General features: G+C 39.7%; 1 protein-coding gene across 4 annotated transcripts in view; it reads left to right on the forward strand.

The window, feature by feature from the left end:
- MTMR10 (myotubularin related protein 10) overlaps positions 1 to 23,038 on the forward strand; it is a 35,560-nt gene that overhangs the window by 7,850 nt on the left and 4,672 nt on the right. For all 4 annotated transcript variants that reach the window (XM_064721902.1, XM_064721903.1, XM_064721905.1 and 1 more), the window contains 13 exons: positions 5,694 to 5,830; positions 6,915 to 6,987; positions 8,037 to 8,179; positions 14,545 to 14,635; positions 17,019 to 17,193; positions 17,551 to 17,638; positions 17,796 to 17,884; positions 18,885 to 19,015; positions 19,140 to 19,209; positions 19,396 to 19,466; positions 20,314 to 20,483; positions 21,733 to 21,903; positions 22,720 to 22,902. In XM_064721902.1, the coding sequence (XP_064577972.1) occupies positions 5,694 to 5,830; positions 6,915 to 6,987; positions 8,037 to 8,179; positions 14,545 to 14,635; positions 17,019 to 17,193; positions 17,551 to 17,638; positions 17,796 to 17,884; positions 18,885 to 19,015; positions 19,140 to 19,209; positions 19,396 to 19,466; positions 20,314 to 20,483; positions 21,733 to 21,903; positions 22,720 to 22,902 (1,592 nt within the window). The remainder of the gene's footprint in view (positions 1 to 5,693; positions 5,831 to 6,914; positions 6,988 to 8,036; positions 8,180 to 14,544; positions 14,636 to 17,018; positions 17,194 to 17,550; positions 17,639 to 17,795; positions 17,885 to 18,884; positions 19,016 to 19,139; positions 19,210 to 19,395; positions 19,467 to 20,313; positions 20,484 to 21,732; positions 21,904 to 22,719; positions 22,903 to 23,038) is intronic.

Genomic DNA, 23,038 nt, shown 5'->3' on the forward strand with positions numbered 1-23,038 from the left:
GGCCCAACTATCCATATAGATGCCCACAGCAGCTGTTTATTATTTTATTTTTCTCACACACAGGTGTGTTCTTATTAACTACTTCATCTGACACCTTTTTGTGCAACCGAAGAACAAGCCAGATCAGGGCTAATTCAGGTGAAATTTGAACTGACAAAAAAAGGAAGAAAAGATCCATTTTTAACTGGATCAGTTCTCTGATGAGACGAGCAAAGTCTGCCATAAATGGCAGTGCCAGCACAAGGCTTGAGGTGGAAGTGAAGGTGGAATATGGAACTGTTTCTATTTGAGTGGTAATACAAGTTCCTGGATTAGAGCAACTCTGTAAGCAGATTTTTAGTTTGCTGCAATACTTTGGTTTCGATCTGTTTGATAGCGAGAGCTTTGCTCCAGATGATGTTCCCTTCTTGCCATCTGAACTCCTGGTTTGTTGCCTACTCTACATTTTTGTGTCCTTCACTGCGGTTCTGAGATGTGGGGAAAGCTTTTGTGAGCATCCCATCCTAGTTCAGAAAAGCAATTATCTGCTCAGGTCCCAGCTGTGGGTTTGTTTGGCTTTGGTTTTGTTTTTTGCAATGTTCATAAAGATTAGTCATTACTGGGCAAATACTGATTTTAATCTTGTTATTGTGCATGGGAAACACAGAGATGATCATTGAAGACTTACCAGGAAGCCTTTATTTTTTGCTACTTTTTCCCTTACTGAGCATTAAAAAAATTATCTAAGCTCTTTTTTTCTTAGCACACTAGAGAAACTAAAATATTAATATATGATATTTTAATAACAAATTTCTAATAAAACCGGCAAAGCAAGCTCTTTTGGTACTGTGCATTTATAACACACCACTCTCCAAACAGTGGTCAGAGTTGTTCTTTGGAATCTCAGGTTCTCCTGTTAAAAATTAATGCAAATTGTTTTCCATTCCACAGTAATCACAGAATTGAGCTGTCCTTTTGGAACAACCTTGTAGAAGCTCATGAAAATCAGAAAATAGGTGAAAGACAATTATTTCATGAGCTTACAAATACTTTATTTTTTCTTAAGTTTGGAAGTGCCTTAGCACACTGAACAGAAGATTCATTTAGAAGTGGATTAGACACATTTACATCTAAATGCTTGATGCATACTAATAAACTCATACAAGTTTGGTATTCTCTCCACAAGAGAGCAGATAAAGGGACAAAAATGTTGTAGATTTCAGTTACTTATTAATGAAGTTTTTATTGGAAATTCTTACTTGGGAAATTCTTAAAGTTAATTATTTGCCAAATATTTTACAAGTGAACTCATTATTGTGCATTCTTAACAGTTAAATAGCTACTTGAATTAACTTGAGCTTCTCTATTGTGAACTTGTGAGACTTTGTTTCACATTAACAAGCTGGTTTTCTGTTCTCTTACTTGGGTATAATCATTACCAGCATTGTAAATGGGAAACAGGAGTTCAGTTTCCAGGTGCTAGTTGTTTAGGATTTAGGTAGAAATTACATGACTGCTTGAAGTACTTAATAACCTCTGTTATGTTTATGTCTGTTAGACATTGAACATATCCATAGAGCTTCAATGCTCATTAAAGAAAGTTTATTCTGATAAATCTGTTCTTGTGCTTCTGGTACAGCATTGGAAAAGTTCCCTTAGCAGCATGTAGGGTACCTGCAAACTTACTGAGCTTGTTTGCATTATTAATTTATGGAGTATGATTTCAGCTACTCATTGCCTCTAGCCATTATCAGATTTTTCATGTGATAAAAATACTGCCTGATAGCATTTTAAGATGTGTATGTGTGTGTGCCATGCCCCATCTCTCAATACATAAATGTATTGATCTCTGTGTATATAAAATACTGCTGGGTTCCTTTAATTGTGTAGCACTGTTGTGTTCAGTCAGTATTTTTAGAGTTGTTGAAAACTGGTCAGTCTGTATCACCTCCTGCATTAATGAGGTTGTTGCTACTCAAATCAGCCTTCTTTCCTGAAAAGTTACAAATTGCTACCTCTATTAGATAAAAAAAAAAAATTAAACTTGATCCTGTGAGGCAGGGCACCAAAAGTTACAAAAACATAGTAGTGAAAATGGTGTAGAACATCCTTTATTGTGGGAGGTTAGTGATTGTGTTTGTAGTTGTGAGGAGCCAGCTTGCCCCAAGGCTGGTGCAGAGTGGTGTGGCTGCAGCTGGGCAGAGCACAGCTGTGCCATCCAGTGCTCCTCCTGCTCATCCTGGGCTCAGCAGGCTTCTCCTGCCTCTCTCCCAGCTCCCACGTGCTCCCAGGCTCTGCTGCTGCTCTTTAGTTTGCTTGTAGTGGGTAATGCATTATCCTGGATTAGACACATACCATGAATTCTCTTAGCATCCAAAACTTGAACCAGTCAGATTGCATGTGCTTTTGGGAGATTTAGCAGAATTTTTCAGAAGTTTAACAGTTTTTGAGGCTGTGTGTTAGGTGGAGAGTGTATTATCTAGATAGATCCTTCAATATCTCCTGTTATTTTTGTGATTTGCGTGTTCAATGTAGAAATATTTTTATTAAACATGATTAGGCTTTCTCTGTAAGGGTGGCAACCTGTAATTTCTCTTCTGGTTTCCTGTCAAAGTTTAAACAAACTGCTCTCGTCTCCTGAGATCATTCTTTGACTCTTGGAGTCAGATGGAAGTGTTGACTGCTGTTCCGTGTCTGGAACAGCTTGTGACTGTTTACTGGAAAAAAGCAGCAGCTCCATTGTAGAAATGTGCAGTGTAATATCTCTGAATAGCTCTGTTGTTGTCTTGGGTAGGAGAAATCACCTACTCAACTACAAACACAAGAAGGGTTTGTTGTGCAAGTCCTGCCCTTACTACTCGTGTTGTTTATCTACTTCCCTGCATTTTCATTTTGAAAAGTTCACTCTCTCTCTCTCTCTCTATATATATATGTATATGTACACACATATATATATTGCTCGTTATAGATGTCCAAACGAGGGACAAAAGATGGATCCCATAAAATTCCAACCTGCATCTTGGAAAAAAAAAAAAAAAAACCAAAAACATCTAGAGGTGTTTGGAAACCTCCTCTATTAAATTTGCAAACTTTCTCATTCTTCGGCTGAAGTTGGTATGCACACAGTCTCTGTCCTGCCATACCTTAATCCTTAGGTTCAAAATGGACAGTTCTGGGTTAGGGCTACAAACCTGAGAGCAGAAGATAAGCTAGGCCAGAAAATCCAGAATGTGTTTGTGTTGGATGAAATGAAACTAAATGCAGTTGCACTAAAATAGGATTAGAATTAACATGTGGCAGTGTAGCCACACAATTATGAGGAATGAAGGAGGGAAGTAAAAAGGACTGGCTTTGGAAAGAGAATGATGTAGCAGGCATGTTATAAACTGTGGTAAATTCAAATTGAAGATATGTGAATATTTTTCATTTCTTTTCTGTTTGGTTACGTCAAAATAATGAAGTACTGAAATAGTTTGATAATAGTAATTTGCTTTTAGAAGTGTCTCCTATGTGATAGTAAAAAATATACTTAGTAACAGATAAGTGAATGTTACCAAAAAAAGCTATGAAGTTGCATTTCATTTCATGGTATATTTAGCTCTCCATATTTTTTAATTAGAAATGCAGTGATACACTGTCAATATGTAGAGAAAGAGGAATAAAAATTACTTATAACTCAGTTTATGTGGGGGTTGTTTTTCTTCACACACAGGAGGTGACTTAGAACTTCATGTTGAATAGTTGAAGACTTAATTACCAACACTGAGGAGAAATTGCTTCAATAAATGGTCTGGGCTTTTGCAGTTATTTAAGTAAATACATTATTTGAAGAAATGTTGGGCATTAAGAAGTTTCAGGCCAGACATGTATTGAAACATTTTCATTACAATGTTTAACAGAATTCGGGCTTGTCATTCTCATGTACCCCATTATTAGACATTGTTTTCAGCTGATATGGACTTGAATGAGCTTTTAACAATTTGTACTGAAGCTGTCAAAACCTGATTTTTTATTTTCATATTCAAAAGCTTATTTAAGCACATTTTAGCACTGTTTGAGGGAAGACTTTAAAGCTCCAGGAGATCTGTTTATAGATATTTTCACAGTTCCTGCCTGGCCTAGAATATTCATGTATATGATAACACAGGTCAATGAAACTTGTCTCCTCACATTTTCACACAGTCCCAGAACACAGATCATAATTCTGGCAGCTCAAGGCTACAGACTTAGGCCAAGACATTTTCATAGCTGAACAGCTGAGCCAAAAGCAGAGATGCTGCTGCTGCTCTTGGTGACTTCCAGGCAGATCCCTGATTGTATCAGGGTCCAGAGATCCAGTAGGAGCAGTAGGACAGCTGGCTGAAATAGCTGAGGGGCCGGAGGGCCTGGAGGCAGCAAGAGGTGCATTTCTCTCAAGTGTCTGGGACACTAAAGGCAGTCATTTCAGGGTATGGTTACTTGGCTGCTGTGGTGGTCACCTGAGGCAAGAGCTGCTCTGCAGCAGGAGCTAAACGGGGAATTGAATTTACTCCAGGCTGAGGTTCTGCTCCCTGGACGTGCAGGAGCTGACTGCTGCCAGTACAGCTGCCCCAAGAGCTGCTGCTCCTTGCAGAGCATGACTGTGGGATGGCATTTCAGGCAACTGGGACTGAACATGCCAAACCTATTAACAGCAAATTGGGCTTCAGCAATCTTTAGTGCTTAGTTTCTTCTAAGCAGAATCTCAGAGCCAATATGAAATTCCACTTTTCTTGGAACACACTTGTACTCCCACACTATTTATGGTAGACAGCAGCAGCAGGAGGTGGTTGATCTGGTGACAGAAGTGAAAGCCCTGTACAGGAATAAAAGGAATTACTAAGTTCGATTGCTGAAGGAAGAGTTACTGTTTAGCTTTCAGAAATCTTGGCTGTGGAACTGAAAAGTATCATTTTGTGTAGTGATTCACTTTTTTCTTTTTAAATGCTCCTCAGTCTCATTTGCCTATATGCTTTTTTTATTTTATAGCTTATGCCAGACTAATTAGCATAATTTGTATTTTTCTTCATTTGAATCTTCTGTTTTATGAAGGAAATCCAGAAATATCTCTTTAATTAGACAGTCACAGTAAAAAGTTGGAAATGTGTTTGTATTCTGTTTTTTGACACCACCTGAAAATGTTTTTAGAAATGAAAATGCGATGTGGCCTGATGATTCTGAGTTCAGGAAGTTCATAAAATTCTCTGAAGTACTTAACAATAGCCAGCTAATTTAAGTTTTTAAAATAAATACTACCTGAAGTACAGGAATGTATGCTTGTTTAAAAGACAGTGTTGTTCAAACACATAAATTTTAATAGTGGAGAATTGCAGAGCTTGATCTCCAGATCTAAGGGAAGTGGTGTGTGGTTTTGTTGGGTTTGACTGTGGGTTGGGTTTCTTGTGGAGTTTCTTTTGGTTTTTGTTATTTGAGAATTGTTTTGGTTTTAAGTTGGTTGTTTTTGTTGGTTTTGGGTTTTGTTTTATTTTAACTACTGCACAATATTGTCCAATTTGGAATGGTAGTTTTCTCTTTTCCCTGGAGTGGTGTTAGATAAACTCCATGTTTACCCACAAGAGGTGGATAACTTGAAACTGGTAAAGAGTTAGGGGTTCCTTGGTACTACAGACTTGGAATTCTTGTACCTCCAGGATTTATATAGGCTTCTCCTTTCCCCTCCCTTTCTTCTGTTTCAGGTGAAATTGTGGTGAACGAAGTAAATTTTGTAAGAAAGTGCATTGCAACAGACACGAGCCAGTATGATCTGTGGGGCAAGCTGGTTTGCACCAACTTCAAGATTTCCTTTATTACAGATGACCCAATGCCACTGCAGGTTGGTTATTGCTGCCATGGCTACATCATGAATGTGAAAGTGGAATTATTCACACAGCCAATCTGTCTCATCTCTGATATAAATGGATGCCTTCTAAGCAGGCCTCAGATGAGGTTCCACTGTCCTGTTCTGAGTGTGTTGCTGTTCCATCCATTCATATCAGGACAAGAGCAAGAAGTTTGTACAGAAGCACATCCAGCTCCATTCACCTCCCTGGATGGAGGCTTCCCCAGGAAGTGGTTTTACAAAGACAAAGCAGGAATTATACACAGATGTGTCCCTCCTGAAGGAGCTGTTTGCAAATGTCCCTTAGACTAGACAAGTGTCAGATCTCCATGTGGTGGAGTTTTATTGGTGTTACTGATGGAGGCCAAAGTAACCACAAAATGAGAATTCCTTGTGGACGAAGCAACAAGAGGAGGGGAGAACTCTTCTGCTTTGTCAAAGCAGAGCTCATGACATTCAAAGCCATGATCAGTTTTTGAGCAGCACAGCATATAACACTGGAAATCCAAGTAGTGAGCTATGTGTTATTTTCAGTAGAGTTTGTACTTCCATTTGGGGCTTTTAAAGGAAATGTTTCATTAATTAAAGATATGTATAGCTCTGAAAGTAGCTGGATGCTTATTCAATAGTAGTTAGGAAATTTGACCACAGCTACTTCAAAAGGTTGATTTTTGGCACAAAGTAGTTGATAAAATTTGTCCCTGAAAGTAGAATTAATATTTTTTTCTTTCCATACTTAAAAAAGTAATAATAATTACAGATTTCTTATATTCCATATATATACATGTATTTTATACTTCAAATTGTATTGGATTTCTAAGAGTAATTTTTGATACTAATTCAGTAAATTCAGTGCAAGTAGAGAGGTTATTTTGCATATTCCACTGGGGTTTCTGAACTGCTGGGTGTGCAGTTGAGCAGTCTCTAACCTCTAATTACCTGGGAATAGGCAAGGGTAGTACCTGTCAGAAAAGCCTAGGCATGCCTGATTTTTATCATAGTTTCTTTAAGGTTGTGCTGTATATCTGGTTGCAAACTGCAGAGCTGCAATTAATGGCTGTGACTTCATGTGTTTCAGAAATTCCATTACAAAAACCTCCTCCTTGGTGAGCACGATGTCCCACTCACATGCATTGAGCAGATTGTCACAGGTATGTCAAAAATAGCTAAGAATAATGACAGGCTTTATTCTTATTCAGTACAAAACTGTTACCTGCCTGTTAGGTTCTGCAGAACTGTTGACAATTGAGGTCTTATGTCATTAATCTTCCCTGATTTGAAGTATTTGGTTTATTTAGGATAAAAGCCTCAAATGCTGAATAAATCTTGAGCCTTAAATCTTAAATCTCCTGCCATGCAGGAGACTTAATTGGGTCTTTATAATATAAACTTTATATTTGTAACTACCATAGTGGATCAACAGGTGTTGTAGGAGAGACATGTTATAGCAGTACAAAATTTTGTTAGCAATGTTTTTACATTGAATATCTGCCAGTGAAATACACTAAATTGCAAAAATAGCTTATACAGTGAGACATAGATGGGATTTCTGACAAGAGAAATGCTGTAGTTTTCAATCCTCTCTAATTCTTTGCAAGTTAATAACTGGTGATCTCCAAAAGTCTGCAAGTGGCAATCGACATCTTAATCTGAAGAAACCAAATACTTCTTGTGGAGAACCAGGTTTTTATTTGTTGGATTCCATAGCCTAACCTATTTGTTAAGAATGTTTTTCTTAAGAAAGAATCTTATAATTGTAAAATTTCATAAAAGTGATAAGTTTTCACATTTTGTTTATGGCATGGGCTATTAAACACTTGGTTTTCTGACTGTAGGTAATCTAAATTATGGTTATAAGTTTTTAATGCCCAAAGTTGGTTGTGATCACTGGGAAAAGATTAATGTGTTTCTGAGGAAGAACATGATGAAGAAGTGCTTTATTTTTTGCAGCAAAGAGGTGCTGTTGACCTGTTATATTGACTTGCACTGGCCCACATTTGTTGCCCCTTTTCTAAAACATGAGGTTTACCCTAAGTTTAGTGAAACATAAGCTTTTGCTAACAGGAATCAACAGATTTTCTACCTGAATCAAAATGTGCCAATAAATAAAAACCTTCTGGCAGCAACATTACTGTATCTGTTTGAGCCAGTCTTGTGTTTCCTTACAGAACACAGTCAAATAAGTTTCTCTTCTTTGCAGTGAATGACACCAAGAGGAAGCAGAAGGTCCTTGGTCCCAACCAAAAGCTGAAATTTAATCCAACTGAATTAATAATTTATTGCAAAGACTTCCGTATTGTCAGATTTCGGTTTGATGAAGCAGGTCCTGAAAGTGCAAAAAAGGTATTGTTATCTTTTTATGAGTTTCTGCCTTGTAGTCATTACATGTAGCAACAGCTGTGCTGATAAGAACATTTTGTATTATTATGTTTTGATAGAGAAGTGGGGGGAAGAATTGCAAATTATTCACATTCTGGTTACAGGAGAGTATGTAGACATTTGGAGTCAAATCTATTAGGGGCAAAAATTTAATGTGGTGTATTAACTGTTTCGTATCATATAAGATAAACCAGTATTTCTTGTCATATCTGTTGTACTTTTAAAAGTTATTAATTTATTAAATAAATCTTTTTAAGGACTGGAATCAGAATGTTGCATTGCAGCTGTACAACAGATGTTTGCATTTTTATGGAAAATGTTTCAAGCTTTGATACATTTTCTGAAAGTCATAAGCTTAATTTACCCAGAGGCTGAATGTACTGTCTTACGGATATCCTTAGTGGTGTCACACAGCAGTTCTCCAGTAAGCTCTTGGAATCACCATTTTGTCCAATTTACATGAACCTGGGTTCTTTCTCAACATTTTGTTATCAAAGCCTTGTACCCTCTTGACAGGAGGAATTACTGGGCTTAGTCCAGTCCATTCCTAGGGGTTCCCTTCCTTGCCCACTGGTGCCTTCCCTGCGCTCGGCTGCCCTGACCTCCGCGGCACTGCAGCACGGACAGCCTGTGTTTCGTAAGGAGTGACCCACTTTGCTCTCAGAGCTTAACAATTCCCCTTCTCAGTAGGATCAGGTTTGAGTTTAGCTCTGTAAGTCCCAAGGACCATCTGCCCAGGCATAAGTCTGTGTGCAGTTACTGACCAAGAGCTGCTGAACCGGCTCGGCCCCTTCTCCCTCCTTTCTCCCCGAGGTGTGCAGGCAGGAGCCCGTCATGAACCACCCTGCTCTGGCCTTGCCCCTGTTCTGGCTGCCCTGCTGCCTGTGCTGGTTGGAGCCTTCCACGTTTGGCATCTTTCCGCAGTCATTCCCTTGCACGGCTTCTCCAGAATCCCCCGGGAGCAGCCGTCTCCTGCAACATCTTTACAGCAACTGTTTCTAATTGGCTGTCACAGCAAAGGAGAGTGATTAGCCTGGAGGAGAGAACAAACTCAGCATCTCATTAACATTCTTTGTGCTGCTTTTTCTTATGCAAGAGCGAACAGTGAAACCACTTTATGAAGGCCTTTACATTAGGCATTTATAATTACATGGTCTTAGGTGGTTTCTTCTGATAAGAACAGCTAGGTCTAGAGAGCCAGAGCCTGTGTGGTTATAGAGCTTGTGCTGGTGGTGACCAAAAGTGTAACAACTGCCATTGTCAAATAGCAGAATGTGCTCGGTGGAGAGGAAGAAAACTGGTACAAGTATCAGCTGTGTGGTTACTGTTGCAGTTTCGGTGCATCAGGTAGGTTACTGCAGCTTTGTGTGGGTGTAGCACACAAGCATTTCTACTGAAGGGAGATCAGGTTCAGCTAATCTAATCGAATGTTTCCATAATAGCATTAAAATATAAATTTATAGAACCATGAGGTCCTTAGATCAGTTTTCCCGTATCAGGATTTTGCTTAAATTATTTTGGGATGTTGGTGAACACATCTGGAGTGATCTTACACAGCATATTGAATGGAGTTGTTTTGTTTTCTGACATTTAGATGGCATGCTGGCACCACAGTATGGAAAGATTTTATCTGGTTTCTGTTTCTGCCCTTCAGGTAGTACATATTAGTAAGGTTGTCCTGGTGTTTAAAAACAGAAGACAGTGATCAGGCCTTCTTAAAGTTCTGAAGGGCCTCTTTAATCTATATTTACATCCAATTGTTTGCACAAGAAAATTTTGGTAGCTGTCTAGTTGGAAATAACTGTGTGTGCCTAACTTTTGTAGGAAAGACCAAGACTTAGAGTGTACCTGAGCTCTGATGTGAGGGGAAGCCTGCTCCTGGGCTGAGGGTGCATTGCTGTCTGACTGGGAGAGTGCCATAGGAGAGGGCTGACCATGGAATTGGGGTTCTGGATGGGGGGTCCTGGATGGCAATTCATGTTTCAAAATGAGCTTTAAATATATGGAGTAGTTAGAAGGACAACAGATGCTGACTTTGTGCAGTTAAGGAATTTGTTTGAAGCGTAGTTCCTTGCACGTACTGGAAATACTCAGCAGCATCCAGTGACATAAATTGGTGTTGGCAAAGAGAGTGTAATCTGTTCCTAAGGAAGTGTCTCTGTTTGCTGAACAGGGCATAAGGGAGAATAACTAATTAAGCTGCCTTACTAGAATAGAGATTATTCCAAGTATCTCTTTGAGGATCTCAGAAAGATCCTCTTTCCAAGGATCTCTTTGGATGCTGTGAAAAGAAGGATCCAAGTTTGGAAGCAGGCATCTGATGTGGGCAAACTGACAGACTTGACTACACATAGACACATGGGTAATGTTGGCAGAACTTTCAGAGGCCTTTTTCTTTGCCTTTAAGCAGAACCATTGTGAGAACACATTCATTTATTTTCAGGTAAATTATTATAGAGAAGCTTAAAAATCAGTTCTGTTAGAAAAATAGCCTCAGCACTTATTGCAACCAGTACATGCTAATAAAATACTGTCTCAGCATTAGTCAGTCAGGTAAATATTTTCTTCCTCATTTTTATTAGTGGGTATTTGGGAAACAAGCATTAAGGGAAAATAGAAGGAATGGAAATTTGCGCTCACCACTGTTTAGCAGTTTAATTTTGTTTTGTCTCTAAAATAAAGCGATAGAGTCTCCAAAGGAAGGAAAGCCAGATGGGTGTGGGAGGAAGTGGAGGATGGGGAAGCAAGGGTAAGCAAGTTGGGGAAGTCTTAAGTTAGGCAGTGCAAAAAAAAGAAGCATTTCACATTCCTTAGAGGAAAGGAATTATTTTGTTCCAAAAATGACAGCAAGCGGTCAAACTGAAAACTCCTGCTAGTTTTTAGCCACTGCAGTATTGAACATTAGACTGAGAAAATGAAATGTATGAAAAGGTGAGGGTGTAGATCTTCTGACTGTTAGGTGATGCCTCACTGTGCATAAGGATCCTGGCAGTGCCCCAGGGTGGCACACACCCTGTGCCTCCATGAGTATATCTCCATTTTCTCATCCCTTTCTCTTCTGTAACTCTCTCAGTTCTTTACTCCAGGAAGCTTTTTTGAATGAGTATGAGAGTTGTTTCAGAATCACATGCTCAATCAAAACAGGAGGAAAATGTTAATCTCAAATCTTGTTTCCTGTGCAATCAAAAGTAGCCTTTCCTACGTCATAACACTTGGGATCGAGGGGAACATTTTTTCCCTAATTGTTATGAACAATAATATGAAACTCGTAAGAGTTTTGGACACATGGTCCTGACCCTTTCTAATGTGTTCCTCCTGCCTCCCCCAACTCTATTACCTTGTTCTAATTGTTTATACAGATCACAAAATTGGTGCTGTTTCAAGGCACTGGGAATGCATAAGACACTGTCTTTGGAGGGGATGAAGAAAACTTTTTTTAGAAGTAAACTTGCAGAATCAGAATGGTTTGGCTTGGAAGGTCCCTTAAACTCATCTCATTCCACCCCCTGCCATGGGCAGAGACACCTTCCACTACACCAGGTTTTTCAAAGCCCTGTCCTGGTCTTGAACACTTCAGGGATGGCACAACCATAACTTCCCTGTGTAAAGGTTAAAGATATTTTAAAAAATACAGATGAATTTTAAAAAATTCTCCTAATGCTGAATACTTATTTTCCCAATAGGTTTTGCAGCCTAGGAAAATGAACAAAACCTGTTTGTGGGACTTGATGTAGTCCTGCCTGTCTGACTTTCTACCACAGGTGCCTGCTTGGGACAGGAATTGCAGTAGCAATGGAAAACAGTATTTTTACAGAGAGTTCATAAGCCAGGAAGGAGGGAAGGCTTAAGGAAGGAGGGAAAATCTAGGGCTGTGCTAACTTAGCACATCTGAAATGTTGTTCACAACTCTTCTGCAAGAGCATTAGCAATACTTTAAAGCTCTTGCCCTTGGTAAAATTCCTGTTGAAGAGGAGGGTGTGCCCTGAAAGTATCATTTATTTTCCTCAGATAGGGGTTGAACAGGGGACACTGACATAGGGAAATAGCTTTTGTACTGTGAAATAACTACAGCCATTGTGTTTACTGCTTTTAATAAATGAACTTTCCAACAAGCAGCCTATTCTCTTGTTATTTGTCTGGTCTGAGCCTAAATATCTTCAGCTTTACACAATTGTAAATTGGCAAGAATACCAAACATTTTTGAGTTTGATATGAGAACGCTTCCTGTAAAACATGCTTGTCTTCCAATTTAGAGCGTTCTACTTATGGCCATAATCTGCTGAGATCTGTGGAATGTGCTTGTCTTCTGAATCTCTGAGACAATAAAGCTATTATAGGGATTTAGTGAGGAATAAACAGAAAATTAGTATGTCTTTGGTACTTGCTTAGTGTATCTGTGAGTGGAATTTTTCTAAAATACAAAAATAGAGACAGTAGCAGGAAAAATCTATCACTTTTTAAAATAAGAGAAATAGATGTCCTGAACCTGTGGGTGGACTGTTTCACCCATGCAATACATGGTGTGAGTTACATCTATTCCATGGAACACCCAGAGCATTTTCCAGCTCCTGCTTTATTTAAAAGCACAAGTATGGTTTCAGAGTTTTTTTGGCTCTGGATGGTTACTGTCTTCACCCCACCATTTTATCCCTCTTCTCACAGCACACACATACTCCCTTTTTCAAATGTGGCAAGCAAATGACAGAGATTTCAGCTGCTGCCTATTTAAAAATAGGTTTTACTGTATTCCTGTTGTGTTATTTGGCAGCACAATGGAATTTTTTCCTGCAGTTTGTCCTGAAGCCTTGAGAGTAGATTAGCATAGTAAAAGGCTTTCAACTTTCACTCCATAAATGAAGGTGAGGAGTAGCTCTGCTAGAATCAGTTACTGTAGTGAAAAGCTACATAGAAAAATGGAAGTCAAAATGTGCATATGCACAGATTTCCATTCTATTCATTGTTGATGATAGCCAAAAGTAATCTGTTAGAAGTGGCCAAATATTGTTGAGTAGCTGGCTTCTTCTGCTTCAATTCATACACTGAAATAACAAGTTTAAGTAAAATGTGTGTGGCTTCCAGTTATGTCATTAAACATTTTATCAAATCCTGCTTGTAACTGTTCATTAGGAAAGTCTGCTATACTGTTCTCCAGGGACACTTTTACTGCTTGGGTTTTTTGGGGGGCTGTCACCCCGGAATGTTCTGTCCTCTGTTTTCCTTTGCAGTTTCATTGTAGAACACAAGGTGTGGGGAGAACAGTTAAAGAATCTGTTGTTCTAACGCTCAACTGGAATTTTTTTGTTGAGTGTTTGTGAAACAACATTTTCAGCTCAAGTTAGTCTACTGTCCTTACTGGTTTTATAAATAATGAGGACTGTCCCCATCAAAAGTCAAAGTATATAAAAATACAGTAAAGGTTCCATAACACCAGGGATGTTGCATACAAACAATAAAAATACAGCAGCTTTCTCCATGCAGATCTCAGCATAACTGAGCTCTCAAGCTGCCAGCACTGGTACTCCTTCAGTTCTATGGTGCAAATCTTTCTGTTATTCCTATCACAATAAGGACACTTTCCTTCACAAAAAGAAAACAGTTTCTTGGATGCACAGGGTTTTTTTCAAAAATAATGTTCAAAACTGCAGAACTCTGAATAAATTTTGTAAATGCTTTTCTAAATATGAAAAGTTGGGAAAAGTTGAAGGGAAGATAAAAGGAAAAAAACGAGGGTTTTTGTCAAATCTTTTGTTTTTATTAGTGAATATCTACATTCAGAGAGACAGAGACTAAAAATGCTTGATGAAACTTTAAGTCTAGGATCTAATCCTAAATCATGTGCTGCATTCTTAATTTTAATAATCTTAGGGAAAGAACCAATAAGGTGTTCTTAAAAGGAAGCGCACTTGAAAAACTTCCTAGCCTAACTGGCAACTGTGTAGCCCAAATATCTGTCAAATGCTGTTAAATACTGATACCAGATTTTAGTTCAGGACATGCCTGAACTGTTAATTGTCCAAAACTGTCCTGGTAAAATTCCATTATGTTGTTGCTGTGTTTTTCCCCTCTTCCCTAAGCACTGATTGCTGGCTGCTGTCAGAGCAGTGCTAGGTTGGACTTTTTGAACTGACCCTGCACACTCTTAGGTTCTTCTGCTGGATTGATTAAGTACTCTTTTCATTAAAGAAAATATCAAAAGACTGATTTTTGGCTTTTTCACAGCTCTGCCTATTTGACACTGTTGCCATTAAGGGCAATAATTTTTTTGTCTATATAAATATAAATAACACATATAAAAATATAAATAACAATAATAAATGTCTCTTTCCTAGGTGTGCCTTGCAATAGCTCATTATTCTCAGCCGACGGATCTTCAGCTTCTCTTTGCGTTTGAGTATGTTGGGGAAATATATCATAATCCAGGTAAGGATGAAAGTGCTTGGATTGTGCTTTTTTTTCCTGTTTTGTAATACGTATTTTTAGTAAGACTTCTGTCCAGAAGCAGAGGCAAAAAGCATTTGAGGCGTTCTCCAAGGGTAACAAAATCAGCTTGTTCTGCACCCAGCCTCTTACTTATGGTTATAAGTCATTCATTGGGATAGACATTAATGACCAAAATCCAAAGCAATGTCTTTCCTGTCTGAAACAAAGCCAAACTGTGGCAGCATGAATACTCCTGTTTCTCAGTTCACGCTTCCATCCTCCTGTTGTGTGTCTCTGTTGGTACTCTGGGTACCCAGTGAATGTCCCATCAGGCAGGCTTGCTCACCTGCCCTTCTTTTGGGAATAAGTTTCTCTTCTGGTGGTATTGCAGGAGGATTTGTGCAACTTGGGACTCCATACCTTCTTTCCTAGAGGCTTACTAGGCAGTTCTTACCACTCAAAACCTCCACCACCCCTGCTGAGCTGGAGCACACCCTCTCTGCTCAAGGCCAATCTCCAAGTGAACCTTGTCAGTTAGGTAAGCCTGCAAAGATGCCTTTGGAACTTGATTTTGAGCGTAATGCTGTGCGGTCACTGCCGAGTGTTCCCCAGCCCAGACACAGCTGAGAGCCAGCGTTGTAGGGTGACAAGGCTCCCACAGAGCGGGCTGCTGCTGCTGCAGAGCTGTGCTGTGACATCTGAACTCAGCAGCTGCCACTAGAAACCACTCATCTGCCTGTTACAAAACATCAACCTTGTGGAATTACGAGATCAGGCCTTCAAATCTGCAAAACAGTGCATGGTTCTCATCCATGGTTTTGCCTCTCTGACTGCCCTGTGCATGCACAAGAATAAGTGTGCATGTGATTATTATGTTGCACACACAATTGCACATGGAATTTCTTACCTCATAAAGCTTGGGCAATTATTAAGGTCCATGTATTTTCCTGTTATAAAGTACTAGGGAGGAAGCCAATTTGCAGATAAAATTGCAATAAAATGTTAGGCTGTCACAAAGTTGCCTTTACTCTCTCTTTAAAATACCGTTTACTATATGGAAAAATACCTAGTGGAAGAATTACATAAGGTGGGTAAAAATGTTCCTCTGGAGCAGCAGAGCAGAATGGCAAAGGAGAGTTGTTCTGCCATGCTGCAGTTCCCAAGAGAATATGAAATTCTTTTGGGTTGTTTTGGGGTGTCCTTGTTGTTGTGAACCCTGGTGTTTGTCCCATAGATATCTGGCTTTGCTCTTGCAATTCCAGTGCTGTTTAATGACTCTCTCTCCCTGCTACTCCCAGCAAAGTAAAAGGTGAAATGCTGTCTTTGTGCTTCCTGGGGAACATAAAAAGTCTGCATTGTTCTTGTGTATGTGTACATTGTTTTCTTCCCAGGCTATATTTGATAGTTATATATCCTGCCATTAAACAGAAAAATTGACCTTTTTTTTGGTAATTTTCATATTTCTCTGTTTACCATCTTTGAAGAATTACTTCAGTCTGATTTTAGTCCTGTTTTTTTCTGAAAATCCTAAGTAGTCAAAGTGCCACTGCAAGGATGAAGTTGATAGATACAGAAAGCAGAAACCACACAGGTTATGGGATGTCAGCAGAGCTGTGACACTGTTCTGCTTTCTTTGGGCAGGCTCTTGCTAAGGCTCAGAGCTTTCATGGGGGAGGTAATAGGTAATAAAATTTCAGTTTATTCCACTTCCATCTAAAAATGTACTTCAAGTGTCAAGAAACAAAATATAATTTCTTTTTGACACAGCTGACTGTCCCCTTGGCATCTAAAGAACGACCAGCAAAGGAGATGCTTCTGTATAGTAAAAGCCTTTCTTAGCTCCTGGTCCCTAAACACAAATTGATAGGCCATCTTTTTGTGTAGATATAAATCTATATAGAAACCTCAGTATTTTAACATGGCCTTCCATTTCTTTTATTTGCTGTTAATACAGCAGTCATTTAAAGTTGCTGCAATTATATAAGTTTCATTTTGCTTTATTGACATGGTAGCTATTCATTAATAGCTATAGCCTATAAAGGGTTAATGTTTTAAAATGTTGCAACTTTGGCATATTAAAGAGGGAAAACCTGTGACTGGAGATAACATTTGTTTCTGAGTATTAGTATGCCTTGGCTTCTATCAAGCAGCACAGCAGGCCAATTTTATGTTGCTTTTCTAATGAAATTGCAGGGAAAAATACATTGACATCTTCATGTATCATCCAGCTGCCATTAAATCACTGCTTTCTTGTAATACAGCATTAGGTAATATAGATAATACTAGTCCTGTTGCTAATGGCTTATCTTTGTAATTAGGAAGGTGAGGAGTTTGATTTTTATTTATTGTTTTTAATGGGCATTGATGACTTTCCTTTTCCTAGCAAAGAAGGTGAATGGCATAGACCCAGGAGGAGGTGGCGGTGGCATCAGCAGTGCCAGCGGTCAGCAGACTCCTTTGTTTGAAACTTACTCGGATTGGGATAGAGAAATCAAAAGGACAGGTGCCTCTGAGTGGAGAGTGTGCTCAGTCAATGAAGGTTATATGATCTCCACTTGGTAAGTTCTCCTGGGACACCAGCAGGAGGGAACTGGGCTGTCTTGTCCTGTGTGCCCCACAGCCTCTGTTGCAGCAGCTGTGCACTCCTAATTGTGCTGCTCTCTGGAGAGGCCCCCAGGCAAAAGGTGCTGCAAGTCTTGTCCCTGAAGGGAATGTCATGTCCCTAAAGGAAATGTCATGTTTTGGCCTCCATGGCTTTGGTGCTTCTGCACTTCCATGTGGGACAGTGGCAGCCATGCCCAGGGGCTGCTCTGGGACAGCCTCACTGAGCTGGTAACACAGCACTGCAGCAAGAGGGAAGATGGTAAAAAACACAGAGAAAAGTAACCTTCTTTTATCATGTTTTCTTCCACAAGCCTTCCAGAATATTTTGTGGTTCCATCTTCCTTAGCAGATCAAGACCTGAAGCTGTACTCCTACTCCTTCATTGGGAGAAGAATGCCTGTAAGTGTCCTCTTTGTTCTGGTACTGCTCAGGCTCATTGCACAGTGTTCAGCTTGGGGCTCTGCATGCCAGTTAACATTGCATCAAGGAAATAATTGTACAGAATAGCTCTAACCTGCACGATTTTGTTGTTCCTTGTGTTTCTTCCCCATGTTAGTTATGGTCCTGGAATCACCCCAACGGGAGTGCCCTTGTGAGAATGGCCAACATTAAAGATGTATTGCAGCAGAGAAGAATTGATCAGAGGTAAGTGATTCGTTGTGTCACTCTTCAGTCAGAGGGTTGGGATAACACCAGTGGTGACTGTGACAGCACTGGGGGGCAGTGGAGGTGGCCCTGGGTGACACTGCAGTGTTGTAGTGTGGGAACTTTGGAGAGACTGTTCTCTGGATCTGGTTCTGGCACCATTTTTATTCAAGGCCATTCCAGTTTCAAATTCTGAGTAACTTTACAGGTTTTAAGGTATGTTTATTTTTTAGGGGGATAATCATTCACATGACAGAATTTATTGATAAAAGGATCAGATTTACTATAATACAGCTTACATTGGTGGAGATTTTCTTACCTCTTTCAGCAAGACAGTAAAAAAAAAACCCTTCATTTGTGGCATTGGGAAATACAATTCAATTGTGCAATACAATTCAAGACTTAGTATCATAATGCACATGGTATTTCTGTGAAATATTTGTCATGTGCTGTCCTTAATGAAAGACTGAAGGCATTTAGTGCCTGGTGTAGGTAGTTTTTATAAACTTAGTTGTTTTTGTTCTTTGGTTTAATTTGTAGTGTGACTTTTTGTAGTAGCAAAACATCTGCATTGTGTGTTAGGCTGGAGCTCTGAGTTTTAATTGAAACCCTGTCAGATTTCCTGACTTCATAAACTTTACATATGTTCTCTGCATTTAGCATAGGTAAGTCTTACTAAAAATGATGGAAAACTAAAAACTGAATAGAGTTATTTAACTGTCAGTCAGCATCAGATTTCATTTCTCAAATGTGATTTTTAATGATCCATTAAAACATTTCCATTTTTTATGTTCAGTAATTAGCAGACACTGAAAATGTTTGAGTCAGTAGCTTTATGGCAGGAGCAATGTATCACCTGAATATGAACCAGTAAACTATTTTTCAGAATGAGGTGCATGTTTTATGTGGGTTTAATTGTTTGCAGTTAGACAGTGGCAGGCTTCTTGAAAGACTGTTTCTTTCCTCCCCAACAACAAACCTGCTGATTCTTCTCCTGCAGGATTTGTAATGCCATAACTCGAAGCCATCCCCTGAGAAGTGACGTTTACAAATCTGACCTGGACAAGTGTCTCCCCAACATCCAGGAAATCCAGGCTGCATACAACAAACTCAAACAGCTCTGTGTCAATGGTATGCTGGGCTTTCCTTCTCTTATGGGGTTGTTTTCCTGGCATGCAGTGAATTCTGATCAGCCTGGCTGACAGGGACTGTCACTGGAAGCTGTTCTGCCATGTAATTACTGTCCCTGTTGCAGACCCTTTTGATGACACCGAGGAGAAGTGGCTGTCCTCACTGGAGAACACTCGCTGGTTGGAGTACATCAGGTTGGTACCAGTAATGTAATAATGTTCAGTGGAATGTGCAGAGCTCTCAGCACTGTAAATGAGCAGTGCATCATTTGAAGGATTCTTTGTTTTAATATAAGTTAGATAAATGCAGATAACCCAAATCTTTTTATTGTAAAGTGTGAATTTCTGTTAACTCTTAAATCACTTTCTTTTCCTTTCCAGAGCCTTTCTTAAGCATTCTGCTGAGCTTGTCTATATGATGGAGTGTAAGCACGTTTCTGTAGTTCTACAAGGTAATATAACACAAAGCATGCTGTAATTATTTGCATTACTGTGATAATGTAGATAAAGAGATTTAGATAAAATCAGCTGTAATCTTTGTACATAAACCCCATGGATTCTGAATATCTCAAGCATTTGGGGAGCTAGAAGGGAAAATAATTTTGTTGTGTATCTGAACTGTAGTATAGTCCTTAGCATCAAAGGAATATTTTGCTTTGAGTCTTTGTGGGTTTTGTTCTGATAATGATGGTAGAACCAAAACTTTAGTGTGAACCTTTGTACTGTGTTAATTGGGCTAATAGTCCCTGCAGAAGCAATATCAGTTTAATTCAGAGGTTCTACAGACAAAAGCATTTCACTCAGTGCCTACTCCTTGTGTCTGTGCAAACAGATATTTCAGAGGAAAGGACACTGAAAAACTTGCTCATACTTGTAATTCTGTAATTCTGTAGTTTTTATAAGACCTGTTCAGCTGGTATATCCCACTCTCCCCATGTAATGGCCTTCCAAAAATTGCTTCAAGGTGGAAAAATGTTGAAAATTTCTAGGAGTTCCTCAGCACACCTTGATTTAAGTACTTGGCAGTTGGATGGGTATTTTGTTCTTGATGAATGCACTGCTGTGCTGGGTACTGCAGGAACACTTTGTATGAGTCTCAGTTTAATAAAAAAAGTGTGATTTTTCTTCTAGTTTGGTATTTTTAAAAATTATGAGAACAATTAAAACAACTAAAAGTATATTTTAAAGGAAATTCTAATAAAAGCACGAGCCTAGTTGCACGTTTTTGCTCTTTGAAATCTAATTCTGTACATGTGCATTTTCCTTATGTATTCTGTACTTTCTGTGTGTCACTCACAGAGGAAGAGGGACGGGACCTGAGCTGTCTTGCTGCTTCTCTCATTCAAGTCATGCTGGATCCCTATTTTCGAACCATTGTTGGATTTCAAAGCCTAATACAGAAGGAATGGGTCATGGCAGGATATCAATTTTTAGATAGGTGTAACCACTTAAAGAGATCTGACAAAGAGGTAAAAATGAATTGTATTTGCATGTATCTGCAAATCACAGTATCAAGATCACAGTTATCTGCTTGGTATCATCCTGAGCATGTATTTATACAGAAATCTAAAAGTAAATATATGTTTTAATATTATAAATCTCATTATATAGTATCAGAGGAAGTAACTATTTTTCCGGGGTAGAGATACCTTTTCTTTACCCTCTGTAGCCATGTGAGAATCAGTGCAATACCAGGTGCAATCCTGTGGGTTATTATGTTGCTTCAGGGTTGCACATGAAAGCATCTCACTGCTACAAACATTAGCACAGTCACGTTTCAAACTGAAACCAAAGGAGGGGTGGGGTTGGAGGGGTGGTTTTGCTGTGTGTGTTACCAATCCCTGTGTCCGTCCCTGTGCTGTTATCACTCAGCAGAGCTTTCAGAGCTGGCAGCTGCTGGAGAAGCCCCACAGCTCCCAGCACTGCCAGCTCCTGTTTGGCCTCTTCATGGCAAAGAGGGGCTGCTGACTGCAGCTGGAAGCAGGGAGGACCCAGGTTAGGAACCTTTTGCAGGGACAGTGGCCAGAGTCACACAACAGGAACATCCCCAGAGCGTGGAACCCACAGAAAGACCGAGGGCACTGAGCACCAAGCAGAGAAAATGCATGAAGGGATAAAGAAATGAGATGCCAAGAGGGAAATAATGAAAAGCAGCTATTTTGGCCCTAGGAAAGGATATACTGAAAAGTGAAAATGGGAAGGGGAAGATATTTCTAAAGCTTTACATAAATGATAGTTTATACTTTTGCAATTCATGGGCTGCTATGGAAAAGACATAAAAAATGTGGTGAGAAATTAGCATGGCTGAATCACAAGCTCTCCAGTCATTTCAAACAAGGAAGAAAATACATTGTAAAACCAAGGCCAAGGGGCAAGGAAGGCTCATACAAGCACTAATTTGGAAGTGATGAGGGACATATAGATGGCAGAAAGGATTTTTGCAGCTGCACAAATCCTTGTGTATGAGGGGAGCCCAGGAAAGAAGTTTTTACACAGAAAGGAAAGCTGTGCAAAGGGAGTACTGAAAAAGATGTGGCTAAACAGGAATACAGAGTGTAACAATGGCATAGAATCATGAAAAATGCAAGACTCCAGATAGTTTACCCTATGGTTGAATAATGTGCCAATGGTACAGCCAAATACCAAAACTGCAAAGAAATGGGTTTGATATGAGAAAAGCTTATGTTAAATCTGATCATTCCTTGTTTCTTTTCCCAGTCTCCTTTGTTCTTGATGTTCCTTGACTGCGTTTGGCAGCTGCTGGAGCAGTACCCAGCAGCCTTTGAGTTCTCTGAGGTGTACCTGACCGTCCTGCACGACAGCGCCCGCATCTCCTTGTTCGGCACCTTCCTCTTCAACTGCCCCCACCAGCGAGTCAAGGAGAGCACTGTGAGTAGGAGGGGCTGCCCCTGCAGCCTGCCCCTGGGAATAACAGCATCCCCATCAACGCTTCCTGGGTGCCCTTCCAATTGTCACACTCTGTCTGGGGCTAAACACTCAGGGCCCCAGGTGAATTCCATCATAATGACTTTCAGGTGATCTGTGCAGAGACACTGACTAACTATTCAAGAAGAAAGTCTATTGAATTTATTTCTAGTTTTTTTCCTAGGAAAATGTTGGTACTCTACATTGCTATTTGTACTCCTCTAGGAAGCAAATCTGTATCTGGAACTCAGAAAGTAGAATGACAGGCAATAAATAGAATTTCATGCTTCAGGCAAACTTTGAAATCTCTTGACATAATTGTTTAAATAGTTGAAAAGGTTGGAGATGCTGCATAAAGTTCCAGTAGTAATGCACAATGGAGGCATTTAGAATACTGAACACTTAAATTTGTTTTTGAAAAAGAGCTTGTCAGAACTGTGTGTAGAAAACATCTGATGGCTGATAAAAGTGAAACTTACTTTTTCATTAAATATTTTGCCTTTAAAGTTATAGGTAGCAACTTTACAAAGAAGTAGAGCATTGAGGGACTGTTGGTGAATTCTCAAATTGCCAGTTTGGGGGTTAAGAGTATGCCAACAACCAATTTAATGGAATTGAGAAGTAACTGCACAAATGCAGAGCAGCTGTTTTCTTCAGCTGTCTTGCTGCTCTGTTGTGCTACCCTGCTCCTCTTTGCCCCATAGTTACACGCTGGTTTTAAGATTCATGAGAAGCCCATTTTCTGTGATTTTAATCTGCCTGAATGTTAACTTCTTGCAGGAATTTGCTATAAGCAAAAACATTCAGCTGGGTGATGAGAAGGGCCTCAGGTTTCCGTGTGTTTGGGACTGGTCTCTGCAGTTCACGAGCCGGGACCGGCTGCTGTTCCACAACCCGCTGTACGTGGGCAAGAGCGCGCCCGGCGTGCACAACGGGGCCCTGCGCACCTTCAAGCGCTCCAAGGTACCTGGGGGCTCGCAGGGGCTCTGCCCACACTCAGGGCTCGTGCTGGGGAGGCTGCAGGTGCCACTGGATTAGCAGTAGGAGCCTTCTTTGTCTTGGCTTCCCAGCCTAAAGAAATTGTTTTCTGTAGAAGAAG

Source organism: Zonotrichia leucophrys, chromosome 10, assembly GCF_028769735.1.
Source record: "Zonotrichia leucophrys gambelii isolate GWCS_2022_RI chromosome 10, RI_Zleu_2.0, whole genome shotgun sequence".
Taxonomy (NCBI): Eukaryota; Metazoa; Chordata; class Aves; order Passeriformes; family Passerellidae; genus Zonotrichia; species Zonotrichia leucophrys.